At 50.5% G+C, this 25,601-nt stretch overlaps 1 protein-coding gene across 1 annotated transcript in view; it reads left to right on the top strand.

The window, feature by feature from the left end:
• The first annotated feature begins 12,537 nt into the window (after positions 1-12,537).
• Positions 12,538-25,601, top strand: part of LOC138671505 (oocyte zinc finger protein XlCOF8.4-like) — a 35,934-nt gene continuing 22,870 nt past the window's right edge. The window contains exon 1 of the mRNA XM_069759680.1: positions 12,538-12,627. Coding sequence (XP_069615781.1) covers positions 12,538-12,627 — 90 coding nt within the window. The remainder of the gene's footprint in view (positions 12,628-25,601) is intronic.

Below are 25,601 nucleotides of genomic sequence, written 5' to 3'. Positions count from 1 at the left end.
TAGTCCTCCATATAGTATAATGCAGCCCGTAGTCCTCCATATAGTATAATGCACCCCGTAGTCCTCCATATAGTATAATGCACACTGTAGTCCTCCATATAGTATAATGCACACCGTAGTCCTCCATATAGTATAATGCACCCCGTAGTCCTCCATATAGTATAATGCACCCCGTAGTCCTCCATATAGTATAATGCACCCCGTAGTCCTCCATATAGTATAATACACTCCCCATAGTCCTCCATATAGTATAATACACTCCCCATAGTCCTCCATATAATATGCACCCCATAGACCTCAGTATAGTATAATGCACCCCATAGTGCTCTATATAGTATAATGAATCATAGGATGGTAGAGTTGGAAGGGACCTCCTGGGTCATCTGGTCCAACCCCCGGCTCAAAGCAGGACTCACTAAATCATCCCAGACAGATGTCTGTCCAGCCTCTGTCTGTAGACTTCCATGGAAGGAGAACTCTCCACCTCTCATGGCAGTCTGTTCCACTCATTGATCACCCTAACTGTCAAAAAATGTTTAATTATTTATTATTATACATTTTTATAGCGCCATTTATTCCGTGGTGCTTTACATGTGAAAAAGGGGCAAATATAGACAAATGCAATAAACATGAGCAAAAAAACCAAGGCACAGATATACATAAAGAGGGAGGACCATGCCCACGAGGGCTCATATCTAATCTGTGTCTCCTCCCATTCAGTTTCCTCCCATTGCTTCTAGTCTTTCCTTGTGCAAATGAGAATAAAGATCCAGCAAGTTGTCAGCAAGAGAAGATAAGAATTTACGTGAGCTGTTAGTTTTACCTGAGAGATTCCCAACTATGCATCCCATAGTGCCCCATATAGTATAATGCACACCCCATTGTCCTCCATACAGTATAATGCACCTCATAGTACTCAATATAGTATAATGCCACCCCCATAGTTCTCCACACAGTAAAGTACACACCTGATAGTGCTTCATACAGTACAATGTACTAAATAGTCCTCAATATAGTACAATGCAGCCCCATAGGAGTCTTATGCAGCCCCCATAGGAGTCTTAAGCAGCCCCAAAAGAGTATAATGCAGCCCCTTAAAGAGTATATGTAGCCCCACAGGAGTGTAATGCAGCCCCCATAGGAGTATAAATCAGTCCCATAGAGTATAATTCAGCCCCCATAGTGTATAATGCAGCCCCCCATAGGACTATATTGCAGCCCCTACATGAGTATAATGTAGCCCCCACTGGAGTGTAATGCAGCCCCCCCCCCTAGGAGTATAATGCAGCCCCATAGGAGTATAATGCAGCCCTCATAGGAGTATAATTCAGCCCCCATAGTGTATAATACAGCCCTCCAATAGGAGTGTAATGCAGCACCCTATAGGAGTATAATCTAGCCCCTACAGGAATATAATGTAGCCCCCACTGGAGTATAATGCAGCCCCCCTATAGGAGTATAATGCAGCCCCCCTATAGGAGTATAATGCAGCCCCCCTATAGGAGTATAATGCAGCCCCCCTATAGGAGTATAATGCAGTCCCCCTATAGGAGTATAATGCAGCCCCATAGGAGTATAATGCAGCCCCATAGGAGTATAATGCAGCCCCTATAATCCTCCACTATTATGGCCACCACGTACTCACTGATTTAAAATATAAATACGGTAACTACAATTCTCTCCATCTCGTTCGCCGCCGCAGCACGTCTCCTCACCTCAGCATCTCCATCAGGCCAGCTGCGTCAGATGCAGAGGGGGGATGATGGGAGAGGGAATGTCACGTGACACTCTATACTCCATTATTGCTTTCATCGAAGATGCCAATACAGATGAATGTGGGGAGGGGGGCACTGGCACCATGCTCCTCTTGCCCCATAGCGGCCGCATGGTGTGCTGCTATTTGCGACACACCACTGGTTAAGGACCCCTGTGGTAGTGGGGGCCTTAGGCATATGCCTAGTGTACCTGCCCCTAACGCCAGCCAGGGACAGAGGTGATATTAACCCCTTCAGCACGGAGACTCTTTTGGGGTCTCTGTGTGATGTGAACACAACGCGGCTTAGCTGGTTCCCAAGTCCACATTAGATCCATTCATACAACTGCAGGATGAGAGGACAGAAGCCCAAAGATGTTCTCACAAAATGTGATTATTACTCTCCTGGTTCTGTTTCATCATCAGAACATTGGCAAAATCATTGGAGGAAAAATCCAAGAGAGAATCAAGGTCCAGGGTGCCGGGTTGTGAAGTGATACTTCTTACTCATGACCTCAGGTGAGCCGAGCACGATGGAAACCGCTCTGGAGGAGCCGCATCTTTACACACGTGATGAGCGGCTTCAGTAATAGATATAATAGATGTTACACAAAGAAAGTCAATGCTGAAAACAAAATCATCTACAATCATCACAATATCGTCCTTCACTGGTCTAGTAATGTGAGATCAGATCCGTCCTCTGTGTAATGTGAGATCAGATCTGTCCTCTGTGTAATGTGAGATCAGATCCGTCCTCTGTGTAATGTGAGATCAGATCCGTCCTCTGTGTAATGTGAGATCAGATCCGTCCTCTGTGTAATGTGAGATCAGATCCGTCCTCTGTGTAATGTGAGATCGGATCCGTCCTCTGTGTAATGTGAGATCAGATCCGTCCTCTGTGTAATGTGAGATCAGATCCGTCCTCCGTGTAATGTGAGATCGGATCCGTCCTCTGTGTAATGTGAGATCAGATCCGTCCTCTGTGTAATGTGAGATCAGATCCGTCCTCCGTGTAATGTGAGATCAGATCCGTCCTCTGTGTAATGTGAGATCAGATCCGTCCTCTGTGTAATGTGAGATCGGATCCGTCCTCTGTGTAATGTGAGATCAGATCCGTCCTCTGTGTAATGTGAGATCAGATCCGTCCTCTGTGTAATGTGAGATCGGATCCGTCCTCTGTGTAATGTGAGATCAGATCCGTCCTCTGTGTAATGTGAGATCAGATCCGTCCTCTGTGTAATGTAAGATCAGATCCGTCCTCTGTGTAATGTGAGATCAGATCCGTCCTCCGTGTAATGTGAGATCAGATCCGTCCTCTGTGTAATGTGAGATCGGATCCGTCCTCCGTGTAATGTGAGATCGGATCCGTCCTCCGTGTAATGTGAGATCAGATCCGTCCTCCGTGTAATGTGAGATCGGATCCGTCCTCTGTGTAATGTCAGATCAGATCCGTCCTCTGTGTAATGTGAGATCAGATCCGTCCTCTGTGTAATGTGAGATCAGATCCGTCCTCTGTGTAATGTGAGATCAGATCCATCCTCTGTGTAATGTGAGATCAGATCCGTCCTCTGTATAATGTGAGATCAGATCTGTCCTCTGTGTAATGTGAGATCAGATCTATCCTCTGTGTAATGTGAGATCAGATCCATCCTCTGTGTAATGTGAGATCAGATCCGTCCTCTGTATAATGTGAGATCAGATCTGTCCTCTGTGTAATGTGAGATCAGATCTATCCTCTGTGTAATGTGAGATCAGATCCATCCTCTGTGTAATGTGAGATCAGATCCGTCCTCTGTGTAATGTGAGATCAGATCTATCCTCCGTGTAATGTGAGATCGGATCTGTCCTCTGTGTAATGTGAGATCAGATCCGTCCTCTGTGTAATGTGAGATCAGATCCGTCCTCTGTGTAATGTGAGATCAGATCCGTCCTCTGTGTAATGTGAGATCAGATCCGTCCTCTGTGTAATGTGAGATCAGATCCGTCCTCTGTGTAATGTGAGATCAGATCCGTCCTCCGTGTAATGTGAGATCGGATCCGTCCTCTGTGTAATGTGAGATCAGATCCGTCCTGTGTAATGTGAGATCAGATCCGTCCTCTGTGTAATGTGAGATCAGATCCGTCCTCCGTGTAATGTCAGATCAGATCCGTCCTCCGTGTAATGTGAGATCAGATCCGTCCTGTGTAATGTGAGATCAGATCCGTCCTCCGTGTAATGTCAGATCAGATCCGTCCTCCGTGTAATGTGAGATCAGATCCGTCCTGTGTAATGTGAGATCGGATCTGTCCTCTGTGTAATGTGAGATCGGATCCGTCCTCCGTGTAATGTGAGATCGGATCCGTCCTCCGTGTAATGTGAGATCAGATCCGTCCTCTGTGTAATGTGAGATCAGATCCGTCCACTGTGTAATGTGAGATCAGATCCGTCCTCTGTGTAATGTGAGATCGGATCTGTCCTCTGTGTAATGTGAGATCAGATCCGTCCTGTGTAATGTGAGATCAGATCCGTCCTCTGTGTAATGTGAGATCGGATCCGTCCTCCGTGTAATGTGAGATCAGATCTATCCTCTGTGTAATGTGAGATCAGATCCATCCTCTGTGTAATGTGAGATCAGATCCGTCCTCTGTATAATGTGAGATCAGATCTGTCCTCTGTGTAATGTGAGATCAGATCTATCCTCTGTGTAATGTGAGATCAGATCCATCCTCTGTGTAATGTGAGATCAGATCCGTCCTCTGTGTAATGTGAGATCAGATCTATCCTCCGTGTAATGTGAGATCGGATCTGTCCTCTGTGTAATGTGAGATCAGATCCGTCCTCTGTGTAATGTGAGATCAGATCCGTCCTCTGTGTAATGTGAGATCAGATCCGTCCTCTGTGTAATGTGAGATCAGATCCGTCCTCTGTGTAATGTGAGATCAGATCCGTCCTCTGTGTAATGTGAGATCAGATCCGTCCTCCGTGTAATGTGAGATCGGATCCGTCCTCTGTGTAATGTGAGATCAGATCCGTCCTGTGTAATGTGAGATCAGATCCGTCCTCTGTGTAATGTGAGATCAGATCCGTCCTCCGTGTAATGTCAGATCAGATCCGTCCTCCGTGTAATGTGAGATCAGATCCGTCCTGTGTAATGTGAGATCAGATCCGTCCTCCGTGTAATGTCAGATCAGATCCGTCCTCCGTGTAATGTGAGATCAGATCCGTCCTGTGTAATGTGAGATCGGATCTGTCCTCTGTGTAATGTGAGATCGGATCCGTCCTCCGTGTAATGTGAGATCGGATCCGTCCTCCGTGTAATGTGAGATCAGATCCGTCCTCTGTGTAATGTGAGATCAGATCCGTCCACTGTGTAATGTGAGATCAGATCCGTCCTCTGTGTAATGTGAGATCGGATCTGTCCTCTGTGTAATGTGAGATCAGATCCGTCCTGTGTAATGTGAGATCAGATCCGTCCTCTGTGTAATGTGAGATCGGATCCGTCCTCCGTGTAATGTGAGATCGGATCCGTTTGCACTCATAACAGGTGAGGTATTCTGCTACATACAGGAGATCTGATCACCGCCTGTATGTAGCAGAGCCGATCAGGTTATGCCATCTTCTAATCTCCCATGGAGACTATTGAAGCATGCCAGAAGTGAAAAAAATGTTTTTAAAAATATAAAAAAATTATAAAAGTTCAAATCACCCCCTTTCACCTCATTCAAAATGAAACAATAAATAATATACACATATTTGTTATCGCCGCGTTCAGAATCGCCCGATCTGTCAATAGCAAAATAGTTAACCTGATCGCTAAACAGCGTAGTGAGAAAAAAAATCAAAACGCCAGAGTTAGGTTTTTTGGTTGCCATGACATTATATTAAAATGCAATAACGGGCGATCAAAAGAACGTACCTGCACCAAAATGGTATCATTAAAACCATGAGTTCGGCACGCAAAAAATAAGCCCTCAACCGACCCCAGATCCCGAAAAATGGAGACGCTACGGGTATCGGAAAATGGGCAATTTTGTTAAAAAAAAATTAAACAAAGTTTGGAATTTTTTTTCACCACTTAGATAAAAAATAACCCAGACATGTTTGGTGTCTATGAACTCGTACTGACCTGGAGAATCATAATGGCAGCTCAGTTTTAGCATTTAGTGAACCTAGCAAAAAAGCCAAACAAAAAACAAATGTGGGATTGCACTTTTTTTTGCAATTTCATCGCACTTGGATTTTTTTTTCCTTTTTTCTTTTACACGACATGCTAAAACCAATGATGTCGTTCAAAAGTACAACTCGTCCCGCAAAAAATAAGCCCTCACATGGCCAAATTGACGGAAAAATAAATAAGTTATGGCTCTGTGAATGAGGGGAGCGAAAAACGAAAAAAGTTCCGGGGGTTAAAGGGAACCTGTCACCCCGAAAATCGATGGTGAGGTAAGCCCACCGGCATCAGGGGCTTATCTCCAGCATTCTGTAATGCATTCTGTAATGCTGTAGATAAGCCCCCGATGTTACCTGAAAGATGAGAAAAAGACGTTAGATTATACTCACCCAGGGGTGGTCCCGCTGCTGGTCCGGTCCGCTGCGGTGCCTCCCATCTTCATTACAAGACGTCCTCTTCTGATCTTCAGCCACGGCTCCGGCGCAGGCGTACTTTATCTATCCTGTTGTGGGCAGAGGATAGTACTGCAGTGCGCAGGCGCCGAGCCTCTCTGACCTTCCCGGCGCCTGCGCACTGCAGTACTTTGTCTGCCCTCAACATGATAAAGTACGCCTGCGCCGGAGCCGTGGCTGAAGATCAGAAGAGGACGTCTTGTAATGAAGATGGGAGGCACCGCAGCGGACCGGACCAGCAGCGGGACCACCCCTGGGTGAGTATAATCTAACGTCTTTTTCTCATCTTTCAGGTAACATCGGGGGCTTATCTACAGCATTACAGAATGCATTACAGAATGCTGGAGATAAGCCCCTGATGCCGGTGGGCTTACCTCACCATCGATTTTCGGGGTGACAGGTTCCCTTTAAGGGATTAAACTTAATGAGAAGCTCCATGAATTTCTTTGAGCCGTTAATGCAAATACTTTCCCTGTTATTGATGAACTCTTGGTCCTCCTACACACACGTACACACACGGCTCCGCTCCGTACACCTCGTACACACGGCTCCGCTCCGTACACACGGCTCCGTTCCGTACACCTCCTACACACACGGCTCCGCTCCGTACACCTCGTACACACACGGCTCCGCTCCGTACACCTCGTACACACACGGCTCCGCTCCGTACACCTCGTACACACGGCTCCGCTCCGTACACACGGCTCCGCTCCGTACACCTCCTACACACACGGCTCCGCTCCGTACACCTCGTACACACACGGCTCCGCTCCGTACACCTCGTACACACACAGCTCCGCTCCGTACACCTCATACACACGGCTCCACTCCGTACACCTCGTACACACGGCTCCGCTCCGTACACCTCCTACACACACGGCTCCGCTCCGTACACCTCGTGCACACACGGCTCCGCTCCGTACACCTCGTACACACACGGCTCCGCTCCGTACACCTCGTACACACACGGCTCCGCTCCGTACACCTCGTACACACGGCTCCGCTCCGTACACCTCGTACACACACGGCTCCTCTCCGTACACCTCGTACACACGGCTCTGCTCCGTACACCTCGTACACACGTGGCTCCTCTCCGTACACCTAGTACACACACGGCTCCGCTCCGTACACCTCGTACACACGTGGCTCCGCTCCGTACACATCGTACACACACGGCTCCACTCCGTACACCTCGTACACACACGGCTCCGCTCCGTACACCTCGTACACACACGGCTCCGCTCCGTACACCTCGTACACACGGCTCCGCTCCGTACACCTCGTACACACGGCTCCGCTCCGTACACCTCGTACACACGGCTCCGCTCCGTACACCTCGTACACACACGGCTCCGCTCCGTACACCTCGTACACACACGGCTCCTCTCCGTACACCTCGTACACACACGGCTCCGCTCCGTACACCTCGTACACACACGGCTCCGCTCCGTACACCTCGTACACACGGCTCCGCTCCGTACACCTCGTACACACACGGCTCCTCTCCGTACACCTCGTACACACACGGCTCCGCTCCGTACACCTCGTACACACACGGCTCCGCTCCGTACACATCGTACACACACGGCTCTGCTCCGTACACCTCGTACACACACGGCTCCTCTCCGTACACCTCGTACACACACGGCTCCGCTCCGTACACCTCGTACACACACGGCTCCGCTCCGTACACCTCGTACACACACGGCTCCGCTCCGTACACCTCGTACACACACGGCTCCGCTCCGTACACCTCGTACACACACGGCTCCGCTCCATACACCTCGTACACACACGGCTCCGCTCCGTACACCTCGTACACACACGGCTCCGCTCCTTACACCTCGTACACACACGGCTCCGCTCCATACACCTCGTACACACACTGCTCCGCTCCGTACACCTCGTACACACACACTGCTCCGCTCCATACACCTTGTACACACACGGCTCTGCTCCGTACACCTCGTACACACACACTGCTCCGCTCCATACACCTTGTACACACACGGCTCCGCTCCGTACACCTCATACACACGCAGCTCTGCTCCGTACACCTCGTACACACGGCTCCGCTCCGTACACCTCGTACACACACGGCTCCGCTCCGTACACCTCGTACACACACGACTCCGCTCCGTACACTTCGTACACACACGGCTCCGCTCCGTACACCTCATACACACGCAGCTCTGCTCCGTACACCTCGTACACACGGCTCCGCTCCGTACACTTCGTACACACGGCTCCGCTCCGTACACCTCGTACACACACGGCTCCGCTCCGTACACCTCGTACACACACGGCTCTGCTCCGTACACCTCGTACACACACGGCTCCGCTCCGTACACCTCGTACACACGGCTCCGCTCCGTACACACGGCTCCGCTCCGTACACCTCCTACACACACGGCTCCGCTCCGTACACCTCGTACACACACGGCTCCGCTCCGTACACCTCGTACACACACGGCTCCGCTCCGTACACCTCGTACACACACAGCTCCGCTCCGTACACCTCATACACACGGCTCCACTCCGTACACCTCGTACACACGGCTCCGCTCCGTACACCTCCTACACACACGGCTCCGCTCCGTACACCTCGTGCACACACGGCTCCGCTCCGTACACCTCGTACACACACGGCTCCGCTCCGTACACCTCGTACACACACGGCTCCGCTCCGTACACCTCGTACACACGGCTCCGCTCCGTACACATGGCTCCGTTCCGTACACCTCCTACACACACGGCTCCGCTCCGTACACCTCGTACACACACGGCTCCGCTCCGTACACCTCGTACACACACGGCTCCGCTCCGTACACCTCGTACACACGGCTCCGCTCCGTACACACGGCTCCGCTCCGTACACCTCCTACACACACGGCTCCGCTCCGTACACCTCGTACACACACGGCTCCGCTCCGTACACCTCGTACACACACGGCTCCGCTCCGTACACCTCGTACACACACAGCTCCGCTCCGTACACCTCGTACACACGGCTCCACTCCGTACACCTCGTACACACGGCTCCGCTCCGTACACCTCCTACACACACGGCTCCGCTCCGTACACCTCGTGCACACACGGCTCCGCTCCGTACACCTCGTACACACACGGCTCCGCTCCGTACACCTCGTACACACACGGCTCCGCTCCGTACACCTCGTACACACGGCTCCGCTCCGTACACCTCGTACACACACGGCTCCTCTCCGTACACCTCGTACACACGGCTCTGCTCCGTACACCTCGTACACACGTGGCTCCGCTCCGTACACCTCGTACACACGTGGCTCCGCTCCGTACACATCGTACACACACGGCTCCGCTCCGTACACCTCGTACACACACGGCTCCGCTCCGTACACCTCGTACACACACGGCTCCGCTCCGTACACCTCGTACACACACGGCTCCTCTCCGTACACCTCGTACACACACGGCTCCGCTCCGTACACCTCGTACACACACGGCTCCGCTCCGTACACCTCGTACACACACGGCTCCGCTCCGTACACCTCGTACACACACGGCTCCGCTCCGTACACCTCGTACACACACGGCTCCTCTCCGTACACGGCTCCTCTCCGTACACCTCGTACACACATGGCTCCGCTCCGTACACCTCGTACACATGGCTGCGCTCCGTACACCTCGTACACACACGGCTCCGCTCCGTACACCTCGTACACACACGGCTCCGCTCCGTACACCTCGTACACACACGGCTCCTCTCCGTACACCTCGTACACACGCGGCTCCACTCCGTACACCTCGTACACACACGGCTCCGCTCCGTACACACACGGCTCCGCTCCGTACACCTCGTACACACGGCTCCGCTCCGTACACCTCGTACACACACGGCTCCGCTCCGTACACACACGGCTCCGCTCCGTACACCTCGTACACACGCGGCTCCGCTCCGTACACCTCGTACACACACGGCTCCGCTCCGTACACCTCGTACACACACGGCTCCTCTCCGTACACCTCGTACACACACGGCTCCGCTCCGTACACCTCGTACACACGGCTCCGCTCCGTACACCTCGTACACACACGGCTCCTCTCCGTACACCTCGTACACACACGGCTCCGCTCCGTACACCTCGTACACACACGGCTCCGCTCCGTACACCTCGTACACACACGGCTCCGCTCCGTACACCTCGTACACACGGCTCCGCTCCGTACACCTCGTACACACACGGCTCCGCTCCGTACACCTCGTACACACGGCTCCGCTCCGTACACCTCGTACACACACGGCTCCTCTCCGTACACCTCGTACACACACGGCTCCGCTCCGTACACCTCGTACACACACTGCTCCGCTCCGTACACCTCGTACACACACACTGCTCCGCTCCATACACCTTGTACACACACGGCTCCGCTCCGTACACCTCGTACACACGGCTCTGCTCCGTACACCTCGTACACACACACTGCTCCGCTCCATACACCTTGTACACACACGGCTCCGCTCCGTACACCTCGTACACACGGCTCTGCTCCGTACACCTCGTACACACACACTGCTCCGCTCCATACACCTTGTACACACGCAGCTCTGCTCCGTACACCTCGTACACACGGCTCTGCTCCGTACACCTCGTACACACTGCTCCGCTCCGTACACTTCGTACACACGGCTCCGCTCCGTACACCTCGTACACACACGGCTCCGCTCCGTACACCTCGTACACACGGCTCCGCTCCGTACACCTCGTACACACACGGCTCCTCTCCGTACACCTCGTACACACGCGGCTCCACTCCGTACACCTCGTACACACACGGCTCCGCTCCGTACACACACGGCTCCGCTCCGTACACCTCGTACACACGGCTCCGCTCCGTACACCTCGTACACACACGGCTCCGCTCCGTACACACACGGCTCCGCTCCGTACACCTCGTACACACGCGGCTCCGCTCCGTACACCTCGTACACACACGGCTCCGCTCCGTACACCTCGTACACACACGGCTCCTCTCCGTACACCTCGTACACACACGGCTCCGCTCCGTACACCTCGTACACACGGCTCCGCTCCGTACACCTCGTACACACACGGCTCCTCTCCGTACACCTCGTACACACACGGCTCCGCTCCGTACACCTCGTACACACACGGCTCCGCTCCGTACACCTCGTACACACACGGCTCCGCTCCGTACACCTCGTACACACGGCTCCGCTCCGTACACCTCGTACACACACGGCTCCGCTCCGTACACCTCGTACACACGGCTCCGCTCCGTACACCTCGTACACACACGGCTCCTCTCCGTACACCTCGTACACACACGGCTCCGCTCCGTACACCTCGTACACACACTGCTCCGCTCCGTACACCTCGTACACACACACTGCTCCGCTCCATACACCTTGTACACACACGGCTCCGCTCCGTACACCTCGTACACACGGCTCTGCTCCGTACACCTCGTACACACACACTGCTCCGCTCCATACAGCTTGTACACACGGCTCTGCTCCGTACACCTCGTACACACACACTGCTCCGCTCCGTACACCTCGTACACACACACTGCTCCGCTCCATACACCTTGTACACACACGGCTCCGCTCCGTACACCTCGTACACACGGCTCTGCTCCGTACACCTCGTACACACACACTGCTCCGCTCCATACACCTTGTACACACGGCTCTGCTCCGTACACCTCGTACACACACACTGCTCCGCTCCGTACACCTCGTACACACACACTGCTCCGCTCCATACACCTTGTACACACGCAGCTCCGCTCCGTACACCTCGTACACACGGCTCTGCTCCGTACACCTCGTACACACTGCTCCGCTCCGTACACTTCGTACACACGGCTCCGCTCCGTACACCTCGTACACACACGGCTCCGCTCCATCCACACTGTAAACCCCTCCTGACCCCTCACATCAACTTCCCCTCATCGGCACCATGACAACCAGCACAGCAGAGTCCTGCACTCACTGAGGCCTGATCATGTGACCCTGACTCCTCCCCTCCAGTGACCTCATCACAGGTCCTGTCCTGTATACAGTGATGCCCTGATCATGTGACCCTGACTCCTCCCCTCCTGTGACCTCATCACACGCCCTGTTCTGCACACACAAAGGCCTCAGATCATGTGACCCCCTTACTCCTCCCCTCCGATGACCTCATCACAGGTCCTGTGCGCACACAGCAGCCATATATGTGGTGGCGGCTCTGCAGGTGGAGGCTCCACACCAGACCTGGAGCAGGTAAAGACCCCAATATCCACAGGTGCCTTCTAATTGGGGAACTATCAGCTGTAATAATCCTCGGACAGTTCTGCCCTTTATGGAGGTGGCAGGAAGTCTGTAGTGACTGTAGCTTCATAGTATCAGCTCCAATCCAAGGGGAGAAGCGATTCCCCCCGAACACTCAGACTGTGGGGGCCGCATAGGAACGCTACATTTATACCTTATAAAAATCACAATGGTTTTGTTCCAACTATTAACCCCTTAACGACCGCCGATACGCCTTTTAATGGCTGCAGTTAAGGATACTTAAACCACAGCGCTGTTTCGGTGCTGTGGAAAAAGGGTATAGCGCCCCCCAGAGTTGGATTTTCTCCGGGGTAAGCCAAGACCCCAGAGAACATGATTCGGGTCGGTTTTTACCAACGATCTCCGGTATTTACCGTTTACTTGCGATCACAAAAAAAGTCTGCTGTGCTATGTAATTTCTCTGTCCGCCGATGTGATTGCACATAAGGGGACAGAGAAATAGGGTCCCTGATCGCCCCCGATACTTACCAGTGTCTCCTGGTGCTCCTCGGCCCTCCTGCTTCCCCCAATGGATGCTGCCATCTTTTTCCGGGAAGAAAATGGCGAGCACATGCGCAGTGCGCCCGCTGAGATCTGCCGGCCGGCACCCGGCAACAATAGGAAGATTTTTTTTATTGGTTCATTGCAGTCACTGTGATAAACCCTATCACAGTGATCAAAATAAAAGAATTATTAAATAAACCTGTCACAATATTGTATGAAATGTAATATGATTTTGTAGCTTTGCCTGTTAGCACCATACTGTGGGCTAAACCCTTCTTCTCTGTGTGTTTCTGTTTGCGGAGATGTGTATGTGTAGATCCCAAACCCCTCATGCCCCTCCCAGACGAATTTTTACGACCACTATAGCTGCAGTGGACGGTTGTACCAGCTAGAACTGGTCTGATAGCCCTCTCAAGACATGCGGTTCTTTGTCCTGTTATAGTGAGATATTGGGCTACCGATTTAGGCTATGAAAATAATAAGTCCATGTTGCGAATCTCTGTCGGCGGATCTGTCAGCCACTGTAAGCGCGAGCTTCTAATTCCAACAGGTAAAAAGTACGGATTTCTCTGGAACTGTGTGTCCCAACTAGGACAAGTTTGGTCTCATTAGAAAGCCAATTTTAACATAAGATGAATGCTGGGTGTGTTATGATTCTGACATGTTCGGGAACGAAAATACAAGAATTATAAGAATTGTTGGAGAAAACTGTACAGCAGAAGAGATAGGAGGGTCTGGGTAAACCAACCCTTTTAGTGATGTTACGAGGCTGCAGTTTTTAAGTGACTCCACTTTACCCAGCCTTCAGTCTGAGTTTTTGGCCTGAGGAGCTGTACTATGCACTGGGACATCTGGGCTCTGCCTGCTAGCATGGTTTGCCTGCAATGATCTGAGAACATGTGAGTTTTACCTTTTCTCATTTAATCCCGTTATGTTATAATTACCTTTGTACATATTTTCAATTGTCTCTTTTGTAACATCCTTGTAATATTTTTTATAAACACTGCCTTATCTATCAAAGTAAAATATCTAAATTACTAGTTTCGTTCTCCTGTTCTAAAACGTACCCTAAGTCTTCTGAAGGGAATTACGCTACTGTTTTGGGTTAGCTTCGGACCCGTTTAATCGAAGCTGGTGGCAGCATACCGTGTTCTGTGCCTTTGGGTGTCGTTGATAATTATTGTTCCTGCCTGAGTAGGAGTAGTTATATCGCCTCGCTGCCGTGTGCCCAATGGCCAGTACATAGCAGGCAGCCTTTCTGGCGATTAATTACACTAGGTGCAGTACCTAATCTGACCTGAGGGTGAGGGGGGCGCCAGAGAGCTGCAAGTTTTCAAGTGGAACTGTAAGCGGGATATACATAAATCCCTGCAGTTCGTGGTATATTGAAGAGCAGTGGGATAACTAGAATAAGCCCCTGCTGTAAACTAAGAGGTCAATAACCTTGTGTGTGTTTTCATCACAGTGTAGCAGTGGAGGGATAACTAAGATAAGCCCCCCTGCACATGTGATAGCCATCTGTGGCCTAAAGTCACCCCGATCCGTGACGTAGGGGTGCCCGCCGGCGCCCGGCAACAATAGGAAGATTTTTCCTATTGGTTCATTTCAGTCACTGTGATAAACCCTATCACAGTGATCAAAATAAAAAGATTAAATAACCCCCCCCCCCTTTAGTTAGGAAAATATAATAAAATAAAGAAAACGTACTTATTTCCATTTTTCGATTAGGGTTGGGGCTAAAGTTAGGGTTAGGGTTGGGACTAGGGTTAGGGGTGTGTTAGGGTGAGCATTAGGGTTATGGGTGTGTTGGGGTTAGGGTTGGAGTTAGAATTGGGGGTTTCCACTGTTTAGGTACATCAGGGGGTCTCCAAACGCGACATGGCGCCACCATTGATTCCAGCCAATTTTGCTTTCAAAAAGTCAAACGGTGCTCCCTCCCTTCTGAGCCCTGCTGTGTGCCCAAACAGTGGTTTACCCCCACATATGGGTATCAGCGTACTCAGGACAAATTGGACAACCACTTTTGGGTCCAGTTTCTCCTTTTACCCTTGGGAAAATAGAAAAAATTGGGGGCTAAATAATAATTTTTGTGGAAAAATGTATGATTTTCTATTTTCACAGCTCTACATTATAATTGTTCTAGGCACAATCCCTGTGGAACTTGAAACTTCAGGGGGAGCCTTGAAACTCCTCTCTGCTCTTGTTCCCCTCCCATCAGAATTTTAATTACCCAGGAGCGTGTGCAAACTTCTTTGTCTAAGTCCATGTGTTTGCTGAAAAGGGGGGAGATTGTTATGATCTGGTGGCCTAGGAGCAGCATGAGACGTACTCTGGAGAAGGTGGTACCTGTACTGACCGCAAACCCTGAACCTAGCACCGCAACTAGAAGTAGCCATGGGGGGTACCTAACACTCCCTAGACCCCTCGACACAGCCTAAGAACTAACTTCCCCTAAAGACAGAAACAGGAAACCTATCTTGCCTCAGAGAAAATCCCCAAAGGATAGACAGCCCCCCACAAATATTGACTGTGAGAGGAGAGGAAAATAACATACGCAGACATGAAATCAGGATTTAGCATAGGAGGCCATACTAGCTAAAAAGAAAGAATAGGACAGAGTACTATGCAGTCAGTATTAAAACACTAGAAAATATCCACCACAGAAAATACAAATCACCACATCTGACTAAAGACATGGAGGGTATATCTGCATCTCCAGAGACACAGCTTGGCTGCAAAAAATCCTTCACAGACAAAGCTGGACAAGACAAAACATGAAAATGCACAGAACTATAAGGTCCACAGCAGGTGGACAGCAAAAACAAAGCCAGAACTTATCTTTGTTGAAATGAACAGCAGAACAGAAGAGACCAGGTATGGATGTGAATCCTCCAAAAACAATGGACAACTGGCACTGACTAATGGATAAAGCAGGACTAAATAGCCCAGCCCAAATTGCAAAAAATAGAAACACCTGATAAATGCTGCGATCCAACTACCGCAGCACTACCACTCATAACCACCGGAGGGAGCCCAAGAGCAGAATTCACAACAGGAGATATTCAATAAACCATAACACGCCGCCCGTGTATGATAGAGATATGCCAGAAACATATTCAGGACAGCCATTAATAGAGCTTCATTGCAACACTGGACGCTGAACATTAGCTACAACAGAACCTGAGCAATGGATTTTTCCTGAACCGTCTGGAACAGCTAGCCCGAGTCTAGACTCTTTGAATAGCTAATTTCAATATAAGATGAATGATGTGTGTGTTGTGACACTGCTAGATTCTCAAGCCAAGTTATGAGAATTATAGGTATTTCTGGTAAATCTGTAATTCGGAGGAAAGGGAAGGGTGAGGGTAACTCAACCCCCTTTAGTGATGTTAAAGCCTACAAGTATAAGTTACTGCCAGTGAGTCCAGCATTCTTTCTTGCCTGGGACTTCACACTATCCAGACTCCCTGATGAACTGGGACATTTGGCTCCGCCCATAAGCATGGTTAGCTGAAATGATCTAAGCAAATGTGAGTTTTATCCTTCTTTAATCCCTGTTTATTTTATAATTGCTGTACATACTTTAAATTGTCTCATATTGTAAAATCTTTATATACCTTTTGTAAACACTGCCTACTTTTTGAAGTAAACTATAAAACTACTAGTTCGTTTTCTCCATGTTCTATGCAAATTTTTCACGTGCCTGAAGTTAATTGCGCTACTAATTTGGGTTGGCTCGAACCCCTCTGTGGAGAAATTTTGAGCTGGTGGCAGTAAAGTGTGTTCTGGGCTAGGCAGGTGAGCTGGCAGTGATGGAACGGGGTTTTATAAGCTATTGTCCTGCTGTGGCCTGAGCATTTATAATTCCCTCGCTGCAGCGTGCCTGCTAGCCAGTCCACAGTGAAGCGGCCTGTCTGGCGATCAATTATCCTAGGTGTAGTTCCCTGACTGACCTGAGTGTAAGGGGGGCGCCGGAGTGCTGCAAGTTCCTAAGCGGATATACATAAATCCCGGCAGTTTGTGATATATTGTAGCAGCAGTGGGATAAATAAAATAAGCCCCTGCGGTAAATTGATAGGTCAATAGCCTTGTTTGTGTTTTTATCACATTGTAGCAGTGGTGGGATAACTAAGATAAGCCCCCTGCACATGTGATAGCCGTGTGCTGGCCAAAGGTCACCCCGATTCGTGAAATTGGTGGCAGAGTGATGGGATCATAGAGTATTAGTGATCTGGTTTGAGGAATCATTCCTCTCACTAAAACTGGCACGGTTCTTTCCAAGGACCTGCAGCAATAGTTTGGAGAATGAACTCAGTGTTTATTAGTCCTGAGACAATTGTGTGTACTTGTCATTATCTTCTCCCTTTCTCTTCATTTTTCTTTCCTGTCTTTTATTTGGCAACCATGGCTGCGATGGGAGAAGAGTGGTATAAGCAGCATGACGGACACTCTTATTGCCCTTTGCGGGATGTGGCAGATCGAAGCCATGAACAAAACCAAAGACCAACTGGTCGCGGCTCAGGTTCAACGGGAAAACGGCCAGGGCCCAGTGGGCGCAGAATTCGGCCAAAACAGAGATGGTGCTGCAGCTAAGGTCCAACCACTGAATGCCGGCCCTACTAGCAAGCAACCAGGGCGAATTGGACCACCACCTGCTGACGGCCTTGGAACAACTCCCCACTGACAACCGTGATGGACGTCTGCAGCTGATTCAGCAATACCGGCAGGAAGCCCAAGCTGAGAGAGAGGCTGAGAGAGCCCTGCGGGAGGCCCAAGCCAAGCTGCAAGCGAAGCGGGAGTACCAGCTGCAGTTAGCCCGACTCCCAAGTGCAGGTGGTGTCCCAGTCCAGCGGCAAGCCTAATGGCACTCAGACCCCTAAACCCCGGCCAGAGCACTTTCCTGTGATGGAAAAGGACAGGGACTTGGACACTTTCCTGCGGGCCTTTGAGAAAGCCTGCAGACAGTACCGGCTGCCTGGGGACCAATGGGCCCGATTCCTGACCCCAGGGCTAAGAGGCAAAGCTCTGGAGGCGTTTGATGCTCTCCCGCCAGAACAGGATGGTGACTAGGAGGCCATTAAGCAGGCCCTGATAACTAAGTACCAGCTTATACCTGAGGTTTACCGTAGAAAGTTCCGGAACCTCCAACGTGGCCCACACGACAGTTACAGAGATGTGGCGCATGGACTTGGGACCCACTTTGACCAGTGGACCCAAGGACTGTCAGTGACCACCTTGGCACAGCTGCGAGACCTGATGATCAAATACCAGTTCTTACATCTTTGCCCAGCTGAGGTGCGACAGTTCGTGATGGGCAGAGAACCCAAAGACGTGACGAAAGCCGCGCAGATTGCCGATGCCTATGAGGCCAACTGTAAATCGGAGGTGTGGAAGCTAGTCACCGCCAGCTGGAGAGGGGGTAAGCCTGCAACCAACGCCAGTGCCCCTGCCAGCCAACACAACAGAGGCCCTGTCCTCGTTGCCAACAGCACCAGACCTACCACCGACCGCCAGTGTTTTGTTTGCAAACGGACTGGTCACATCAGTCCCTATTGTCCAGACAAGCAGAGGAACCCCCCAGCCAAGGCCCCAGGGCCTAATGCAGCAGTTCTTTTGGTGGGTGGGGTGGTTGGGAGGGTGTGTGACAATGTGCAGCACGTCACCGTGGGGGGCCATGTCGCTACAGGCCTCAAGGACACAGGGGCTGAACGGACCCTCATCCGACCCGAACTGGCGGCCCCTGAAGAGATCATTCCGGGGAAAACCCTAACTGTCACTGGGATTGGGGGCATCAGCTGTCCCTTGCCAATGGCCTGGGTTTATATAGATTGGGGTGCTGGGAGCGGGGTGAAGGAAGTGGGGCTGTCGGATAATTTGCCCACTGATGTTTTATTGGGGACTGATTTGGGGAGGATGGTTGCATACTATGTCCCTGACTCTCCTCCCCGATCGAATGCTTATGATAGCAATGGGAAATCGCATGTGTTTCCTGACCATGCTTTATCGAGTAATGATGCATCTGATAACCATTTTTTTCCTAGGAATGATTCTGAAAATGATGTAAATGTGCCAACTGAACCTGATAACCATTTTTCTGCAAAGGTTGATGTGTCCACAGGTGCAAGAGTGCTCAGCCACGTCACTCCGCCGGGTGTGATGGCTGAGGAACCTCTAACAGGAGCATTGGTGCTCAAGGAAATGGGGATGTGCATGGGAACCGTGAGGAAGGTGATGCCATGCAACTGACCAGTGCCACCGAGGAAGGTAACTGGCCCCTAAGTAGCACGGCTCCTGAGGTAATGGGGGTGGATGGGGAGGTAATACCCATAGCATCGCCTGCTGATGGGTCTTTGGAAATCCCTGGGGAGACAGCCTACGTAGCTGCTGTCACCTGCAGTCAGAGTGCCCGGAACACAGATAACTGTCTGCCTTCCGGACCCTCCTCAGTCATCGTTATGACTGAACCAGAGATGGACCCAGAGCAGGTCCCAGAGGGTTCCCATGGGGAAGGGACCCTGACTTCGCTTCATGCTTCCCCTAGCCAGGAGTTTCAAGCCGCTCTGCGCGCAGATGCGACTCTAGAGAATTTGAGACAACTTGCCGAGACGCCCACCTCCGTGACTGACAAGGAGAGGGTGTTCTGGGAACGAGGGAGGTTGTACTGGGAGACAGTACCTGGAAAATCGCAAAAGGAGTGGTTGAGGGAAAGAGAGCTGGTCGTCCTGCACCCATTCAGGAGTGAGTTGTTGTGGATTGCCCATGAGATCCCGCTCGCTGGACACTTGGGGATCAGAAAAGCTAAGGCCCGGCTGTCTCAACACTTCTATTGGCCCAAGATGGGGACAGATGTGCCAAACAAATGCTGCTCCTGTGTCACCTGTCAAAGAGTGGGGAAGGCGGGGCTTGCTCTTAAGGCTCCCCTCATCCCTTTGCCAGTGATAGAGGAGCCTTTCCAGAGGATCGCGGTGGACATTGTGGGCCCGCTGGCTGTCCCCAGCAGCTCTGGAAAGCAATACATCCTTACTGTGGTAGACTATGCAACCCGGTACCCAGAGGCAGTAGCTCGGTCGTCAACTAGGGCAGATAAGGTGGCGGATGCCCTGTTGGCTATCTTTTCACGTGTAGAATTTCCCAGGGAGATGCTTACCGATCAAGGGACCCAATTCATGTCTCGCCTAATGGAGGCTCTCTGTAAGAGAATGCAGGTGAAGCGTCTGGTATCGAGTGCGTATCACCCACAGACCAATGGCTTGTGTGAACGCTTCAATGGTACCCTCAAACAGATGCTACGCATGCTTATTGAGACCCAAGGATGCGACTGGGAGTGGTACCTCCCACACCTGTTTGCTTACCGAGAGGTTCCGCAGGCCTCGACGGGGTTCTCCCCTTTTGAGCTCCTGTACGGCAGGCGAGTCCGGGAACCCCTTCGGTTGGTAAGGGAATCCTGGGAAGTGGAGCCGAACCCTTCGGAAGTGTCCATAGTGGAGTATGTCATGCGCTTCCGTGACAAGAAGCAGACCTTGACGCAGTTGGTGCATGACAATATGACGCAGGCTCAGGCTGATCAGAAGCACTGGTACGACCAGAACGCCCGGGAGCGAACGTACCACATGGGTCAAAAGGTGTGGGTGCTTGTCCCCGTACCAAAGGATAAGCTTCAGGCAGCCTGGGAAAGCCCGTACGTCGTCCACCAACAGCTCAATCCGGTCACGTACGTGGTCACGCTTTATCACGCTCGGGGTAGGCGAAAGGCCTTTCACGTCAACATGATGAAGGCTCATCACGAACGTGAACCTTTCAGCCTGCCCGAAGACGGGGTGGAAGACGCCCTCCTGGGCATGCTGGCCCAAACCAAGGCCAGTGGGTCCATCGAGGACGTGGAGGTAAGCGCCTCGCTAACCTAACCCCAGCGGTTGCAGTTGCAGACCAAGCTGGAACCTTTTGGGCCGTGTTCTCCAACTGACCTGGAAGGACTGAGTTAGCGGTGCACGAGGTGGACACCGGGAATCATGCCCCACTACGGTGAAAACCCTGTCGAATCTCTGACGAGGTGCAGCATGTTATGCGCCAGGAGATCGATGAGATATTACAGCTGGGGGTGATTCAGCGGTCAAAGAGTGCGTGGGCTTCACCTGTAGTCCTCATACAAAGAAGGACCGGACCACCCGGTTCTGCGTGGACTACAAGGGGCTCAACACCATCACAGCCTCTGACGCGCACCCAATGCCGCGCATCGAGGAGCTGCTTGAGAAGTTAGCTGTTGCAAATTACCTGACCTTAATGGATCTGAGTCGATGATACTGGCAGATTCCCCTGAGCCCTGGGGTGCAGGAGAAGTCCGCCTTTATCACACCCTTTGGACTGTACGAGTCCACGGTCCTGCCCTTCGGCATGAAGAATGCCCCTGCCACTTTCCAGTGGATGGTCAACCACCTGCTTCAGGGTCTGGAGAAGTACGTGGTGGCGTACTTGGATGACATTGCCATCTTCAGTTCCACCTGGGATGAACACCTGCAGCATCTCGAGGAGCTGCTCAGGCGAATTCACTGAGCTGGACTGACTATCAAGCCGGGAAAGTTCCAGATGGGCATGAGTGCGGTCTGCTACCTGGGGCACCGGGTAGGCGAGGGCACCCTAAAGCCAGAGCTTGAGAAAGTGGAAGTGATCGTGAACTGGCCCACCCCCAGGACCAAGAAACAGGTGATGTCCTTCCTGGGCACTGCAGAATACTATAGGCGCTTCATATAGAACTATAGTAGCCTGGCAAAACCCTTGACGGACCTCACCAGGAAGAAGCTACCCCACATCATCAACTGGACCAACAGCTGTCAGGGAGCCTTCCAGGCGTTGAAAACGGCACTGTGCAACACCCCTATGTTGAAAGCAATCGACAGCAGTCGACCGTTCTTGGTGCAGACCGACGCCAGCGAGTTTGGCCTCAGAGGACCAAGAGCACCCCGTGTTGTACATGAGCCAGAAACTTCTGCCGAGGGAAGTGGTCTACTCCACCATCGAGGAGTGCCTGGCCATAGTCTGGGCCCTGTAGCGCTTGCAGCCCTACTTGCACGGTCAGACCTTTACTGTGGTGACTCACCATAACCCTCTGCGCTGGCTAAATGCCATGTGTGGAACCATCAGAAGGTTGCTACGCTGGAGCCTTGCCCTCCAGCAGTTTGACTTCACCATTGAACACAAAACGATCAGGTGGCATGGCAATGCGGATGGGTTATCCCACCGGGGTGAACCTGCTGAGGTGCACAATGAGGCTACCGAGAGGTTCTGCCTCCGTAGCGTAGTCCAAAAGGGGGAGGTGTCACGTTAATGTTTAAAATGGAGTATGGTTTTCATTTCCCCCTTGATATCACACACACTGTGGGCTCCGACCCCCCTTCCCCTTTTCATTGCCTTCGCTGTTCTAGGCACAATCCCTGTGGAACTTGAAACTTCAGGGGCAGCCTTGAAACTCCTCTCTGCTCTTGTTCCCCTCCTGTCAGAATTTTAATTAGCCAGGAGCGTGTGCAAACTTTTTTGTCCAAGTCCATGTGTTTGCTGAAAAGGGGGAGATGTTCAATAAGCCATAACACGCCGCCCGTGTATGATAGAGACATGCCAGAAACATATTCAGGACAGGCGTTAATAGAGCTTCACTACAACACCGGACGCTGAACGCTAGCTACAACAGAACCTGAGAAATGGATTTCTCTTCAACCGTGTGGAACAGCTAGCCCGAGTCTAGACTCTTTGAATAGCTAATTTCAATATAAGATGAATGATGTGTGTGTTGTGACACTGCTAGATTCTCAAGCCAAGTTAGGAGAATTATAGGTATTGCTGGTAAATCTGTAATTTGGAGGAAAGGGGAGGGCAAGGGTAACTCAACCCCCTTTAGTGATGTCACAGCCTACAAGTATAAGTTACTGCCAGTGTGTCCAGCATTCTTTCTTGCCTGGGACTTCACAATGTTCAGACTCCCTGATGATCTTGGACATTTGGCTCAGCCCACCAGCATGGTTAGCTGAAATGATCTAAGCAAATGTGAGTTTTATCCTTCTTTAATCCCTGTTTATTTTATAATTGCTGTACATACTTTAAATTGTCTCATATTGTAAAATCTTTATATACCTTTTGTAAACACTGCTTACTTTTTGGAGTAAACTATAAAACTACTAGTTTGTCTTCTTCATGTTCTATGTGAATTTTTCACGTGCTTGAAGTTAATTACGCTAATAATTTGGGTTGGCTCGAACCCTCTGTGGAGAAATCTGAGCTGGTGGCAGCGAAGTGTGTTCTGGGCTAGGTGGGGGCTGCTGGCAGCGACGGAATGGGGTTTTATAAGCTATTCTCTGGCTGCGGCCTGAGCATTTATAATTCCATCGCTGCAGCGTGCCTGCTAGCCAGTCCAAAGGGACTGACCTGAGGGTAAGGCTATCTTGCAGAAATTTCCTGAACAAAACCGGACATTTTCTGCAAGAAATCCACATGCGTTTTTTTTCGCTTTTTTTTTGCTGAGTTTTTGCGGATTTTTGGTTCCCAATGCAATAATACAGTGGGAAATCCGCAAAATTAATGAACATGCTGCGTTTTTTACCGCGATGCGTTTTTTTTCACGGAACAAAACGCAACATATGCACAAAAATTGCGGAATGCATTATAAATGATAGGATGCATATGTATGCGTTTTTTAAGCGTTTTTATAGCGAAATATCCGGAACGTATGCACACAGCCTAAGGGGGGCGCCGGAGAGCTGCAAGTTCCGAAGCGGAACTGGAAAGCAGGATATACATAAATTCCTGCAGTTCGTGATATATTGTAGCAGCAGTGGGATACCTAAATAAGCCCCTGCGGTAAATTGATAGGTCAATAGCCTTATTTGTGTTTTCATCACATTGTAGCAGTGGTGGGATAACTAAGATAAGCCCCCCTGCACATGTGATAGCCGTCTGTTGGCCAAAGGTCACTCTGATTATTGACATTGGACAACAACTTTTGTGGTTCATTTTTAGTGATGAGCGAATATACTCGTTACTCGAGATTTCCTGAGCACGCTCGGGTGACCTCCGAGTATTTTTTAGTGCTCGGAGATTTAGTTTTCATCACCACAGCAGAATGATTTACATCTGTTAGCCAGCTTGATTACATGTAGGGATTCCCTAGCAACCAGGCAATACCCACATGTACTTATGCTGGCTAACAGATGTAAATCATTCAGCTGAGGCGATGAAAACTAAATCTCAGAGCACTAAAAAATACTCAGAAGACACCCGAGTCTGCTCAGGAAATCTCGAGTAATGAGTATACTTGCTCATCACTATTCATTTTCTCTTTTTACACTTGTGAAAATAAAAAAAATTGGATCTTAAGTAAAATGTTCGTAAAAAAAAAAAAGTTAAATGTTAATTTTTTCCTTCCACATTGCTTCAGTTCCTGTGAAGCACATAAAAGGTTAATAAGCTTCTTGAATGTGGTTTTGAGTACCTTGAGGGGTGCAGTTTTTAGAGTGGTGTCACTTTTGGGTATTTTCAGCCATATAGACCCCTCAAAGTGACTTTAAATGTGATGTGGTCCCTAAAAAAAATGGTTTTGTTAATTTTGTTGTAAAATTTAAAAATTTTTCACCGTATTTCCGTTTTTTTCATAAATTATTATTATTATTATTTATTGCTATAGAGCCATTTATTCCATGGCGCTTTACATGTTAGGAGGGGTATACGTAATAAAAACAAGTACAATAATCTTAAACAATACAAGTCATAACTGGTACAGGAGGAGAGAGGACCCTGCCCACGAAGGCTCACAATCTACAAGGGATGGGTGAGGATACAGTAGGTGAGGGTAGAGCTGGTCATGCAGCAGTTTGGTCGATCGGTGGTTACTGCAGGTTATAGGCTTGTCGGAAGAGGTGGGTCTTCAGGCTCTTTTTGAAGGTTTCGATAGTAGGTGAGAGTCTGATGTGTTGTGGTAGAGGGTTCCAGAGTAGGGGGGAAGCACGGGAGTAATCTTGAATACGATTGTGGGAAGAGGAGATAAGAGGGGAGTAGAGAAGGAGGTCTTGTGAGGATCGGAGGTTGCGTGTAGGTAAGTACCGGAAGACGAGGTCACAGATGTATTGAGAAGACAGGTTGTGGATGGCTTTGTACGTCATGGTTAGGGTTTTGTACTGGAGTCTCTGGGCAATGGGGAGCCAGTGAAGGGATTGACAGAGGGGAGAAGCTAGGGAATACCGGGGGGCCAGGTGGATTAGTTGGGCAGCAGAGTTTAGGATAGATTGGAGGGGTGCGAGAGTTTTTGAGGGTTGGCCACAGACCAGGAGGTTGCAGTAGTCAAGGCGAGAGATGATGAGGGCATGGACTAGGGTTTTTGCAGATTCTTGGTTGAGGAATGAACGGATTTGTGAAATATTTTTGAGTTGAAGTTGGCAGGA

The sequence above is a fragment of the Ranitomeya imitator genome, chromosome 3 (assembly GCF_032444005.1).
Source record: "Ranitomeya imitator isolate aRanImi1 chromosome 3, aRanImi1.pri, whole genome shotgun sequence".
In the NCBI taxonomy this organism is placed as follows: domain Eukaryota; kingdom Metazoa; phylum Chordata; class Amphibia; order Anura; family Dendrobatidae; genus Ranitomeya; species Ranitomeya imitator.
The sequence above is the reverse complement of the archived record's forward strand: the minus strand, read 5'-3'. Positions and strand labels throughout refer to the sequence as shown.